General features: G+C 43.9%; 1 protein-coding gene across 1 annotated transcript in view; it reads left to right on the forward strand.

The window, feature by feature from the left end:
- Positions 1-21: 21 nt before the first annotated feature.
- The window catches only part of HOXC8 (homeobox C8), a 3,276-nt gene continuing 326 nt past the window's right edge, over positions 22-2,971 (forward strand). The window contains exons 1-3 of the mRNA XM_010137390.1: positions 22-63; positions 222-657; positions 2,854-2,971. Of these exons, the coding sequence (XP_010135692.1) occupies positions 22-63; positions 222-657; positions 2,854-2,971 (596 nt within the window). The remainder of the gene's footprint in view (positions 64-221; positions 658-2,853) is intronic.

Genomic DNA, 2,971 nt, shown 5'->3' on the forward strand with positions numbered 1-2,971 from the left:
TTTTTTTTGCATGCGAGGGTCATGAGTTCCTACTTTGTAAATCCTCTCTTTTCCAAGTACAAAGGCGGTGAATCGCTGGAGCCAACTTACTACGACTGCAGATTTCCACAAAGTGTTAGCAGGAGCCATGCTCTCGTGTATGGTCCGGGCACTACTGCTCCCACCTTCCAGCACCCTTCACACCACGTCCAAGAGTTTTTCCACCACGGAACCTGAGGGTCATGAGTTCCTACTTTGTAAATCCTCTCTTTTCCAAGTACAAAGGCGGTGAATCGCTGGAGCCAACTTACTACGACTGCAGATTTCCACAAAGTGTTAGCAGGAGCCATGCTCTCGTGTATGGTCCGGGCACTACTGCTCCCACCTTCCAGCACCCTTCACACCACGTCCAAGAGTTTTTCCACCACGGAACCTCCAGCATCTCCAACTCTGGATACCAGCAAAACCCATGCGCCTTGGCGTGTCACGGAGACGCTTCTAAATTCTATGGATATGAAGCTCTACCGAGGCAATCGCTTTATGGTGCTCAGCAAGAGACGACTGTTGTACAATATCCTGACTGTAAATCGTCTTCCAACAGTAACTCTAGCGAGGGACAAGGGCATTTAAATCAAAATTCGTCTCCCAGTCTCATGTTCCCATGGATGAGACCTCACGGTTAGGACCTTTTTTTCCTCCTCCTTAAATGTTTTTCCTTTATTTTTTCTCTCTTGCTCTCTCTCTCTCTCCTCTGTCTCTCTGTCTGTCTGTCTATATATATATGTATGCATATACAAGCACCAACATATGTCTAGCTGTAGCAACATACACACACACACATATGCATGCATATATATATACGTAAAAATATAAATATAAGAGGCGTAGCTGTGAAATATGACAGGAATGAGCAGTTTTGTGCTAATGTTTCTTCTTTTTAGGAAGAGCTTTGAAAGCAAAGCAGTTACTAGAGAGCCAGCAAGGTGATTCCCTGCAAAAGGCTTAAATCACAATAAAGTAAAACTTGTTTTTTATTGCTTGCCTTGAGGATAGGCAATAAGATACAGCTCCCACGAGGTTATTTGCATGTTGATAATACACCGCTCTTTAAAATGTCATATAGCCTTTCATAACCGCTTGGAGATGAAGCCTGAAAGGTGGGAACTTGTATAAGTACTATTAATACTTTACATCTGTTTCTTAAAGCCTAGAGATAAAAGTTTAAACAGCGAAGGAAACTTAGCTCAGAGCTATGGGGTGGGGTGGAGGAGAACAGTTTGCTGTCTTGGGTTAAAAAAAGAAAAGAGGGGGTGGGAAATTAAAAATTATTTGGGCTGAATGGAACTTTGCTCGTGTGAAGTCCAGATAATTGCACAGAAACCGAAATACTTCAAAGTACAAGTTTCCCCCACCTACGGACCAAGGTTGTCTCGAAGCCTCGTTAATTCAAAACATGTGAAGGTTAGTGTTAATTTTCAGGACAATCAGAGCCCCAGAGTTTTCCCTTCTACCCCCACCAAAATTTATCAACAACAACAACAAGGAAAAAAAAGAAAATAGGAAAGAGTTCGGGCTGGTGTGGGGAGGATGTGGCCCAGGGCTGGGGAGAGACGCAGAGGAAAACACGTTATTTATCTAAGCTTTGACCTAGAGCTAGTCTCAAGGATATGATCCTCTCAAACAGGGGCGCTTTTTTTTTTTTTTTTTTTTTTTTTTTAGAGCCTATATTTTATGTTTATAAATTCAATTCAGCATTTTTCTCCTTTCTGGAGAGAAGAGAGGGGTATAAATTCGTGCTATAGAATATCAAGCATCATTCCATTTTTCCCCCAAATAGCTTGTTTTTCTCATTAAGGAAGGACCGTGCAGAAGGAAGTGCAGGGGCTCAGCTGCACATACCTCTGTCCTCTTTCTTTCTTTTTTGGCTGTGGCTGCAAATGTCCATCTCGAGTTGTTTTAAACACAACCTCTGTGTTTGCACAGGCAACTCCCCACCTCTGCAGTGCCAGAGCCCTCATCGAGAGGACGGGAGAGGGTTTTAATGGGAAATTACAATTATCAGGGAGTAAATATTAGCAAATAGGAGGATCCTGAGTCTGTATTTGGGGAAGAATGTTCGGAAAAGGAAAACAGAGTTGGGCTTTTGGAGGGGAAAAAAAGAGAAAGGGGGAAAGGGAAAAAAAGAGGAAGTGATAAAGAGAAAGGGAGAGAGAGAGAAAAGAGAGAGAGAGAGAAAGGGAGGAAGAAAAGAAAGGAAGAAAGATAAAAGAAAGAAAGAAAAAAGGAAAGAAAGAAAGAAAGGAATGGGGAGAAGAGAAAGGCTGGAGAGGATTTCATGGTGAACAATGCACCGTTCACAGGAAAATATCTAAATTTTTTTTTTTTTTACTTGAGTTTAGCGTTACAGGGTAATGTTTCAAATTAAGATCTCTTGGAATAACAGTGAACATCTTACCCCGAAACTTAGCTTATTTGTGTATCTGTGTAGATACTAACAGAGATACTGTGGCTGTTTTTACAGTTTTTAATCCGTCTCATTCAGAAGGCACTTCAAAGCTCTTTTGTGAATGAGCTTGACACCCACCTCCCTGCACCCAGCCCAGCAGCCCGATCTGAGCACTCCCCACAAGAGCCAGGCAAAGGCAGCTGGTTATCGGCTGCCTATCAGCACCAGCAGCGAGATCAGCCCCACGGTTATCAATAATAACCCAGCGACTCGTCTTTAGTATGCACAGGGTTGAGAGGGGCTTTGGGGGGAGCGGGGGGAGCCAGCAGTTTCTCTAGGAAAATCGAGGCGAGGGGGGGCCAGGGGTGGGGAGCAGACCCTCCAAAGGGGGAAGAATTAAGAAGTTATTTGATGTTTGTGTCCTACAGCTCCCGGAAGACGCAGTGGCAGACAAACTTACAGCCGGTACCAGACCCTGGAGTTAGAAAAGGAGTTCCTCTTCAACCCGTATTTGACACGGAAGCGGCGGATTGAGGGCTCTCACGC

The sequence above is a fragment of the Buceros rhinoceros genome, unplaced genomic scaffold, assembly GCF_000710305.1.
Source record: "Buceros rhinoceros silvestris isolate BGI_N320 unplaced genomic scaffold, ASM71030v1 scaffold41265, whole genome shotgun sequence".
Lineage (NCBI taxonomy): Eukaryota > Metazoa > Chordata > Aves > Bucerotiformes > Bucerotidae > Buceros > Buceros rhinoceros.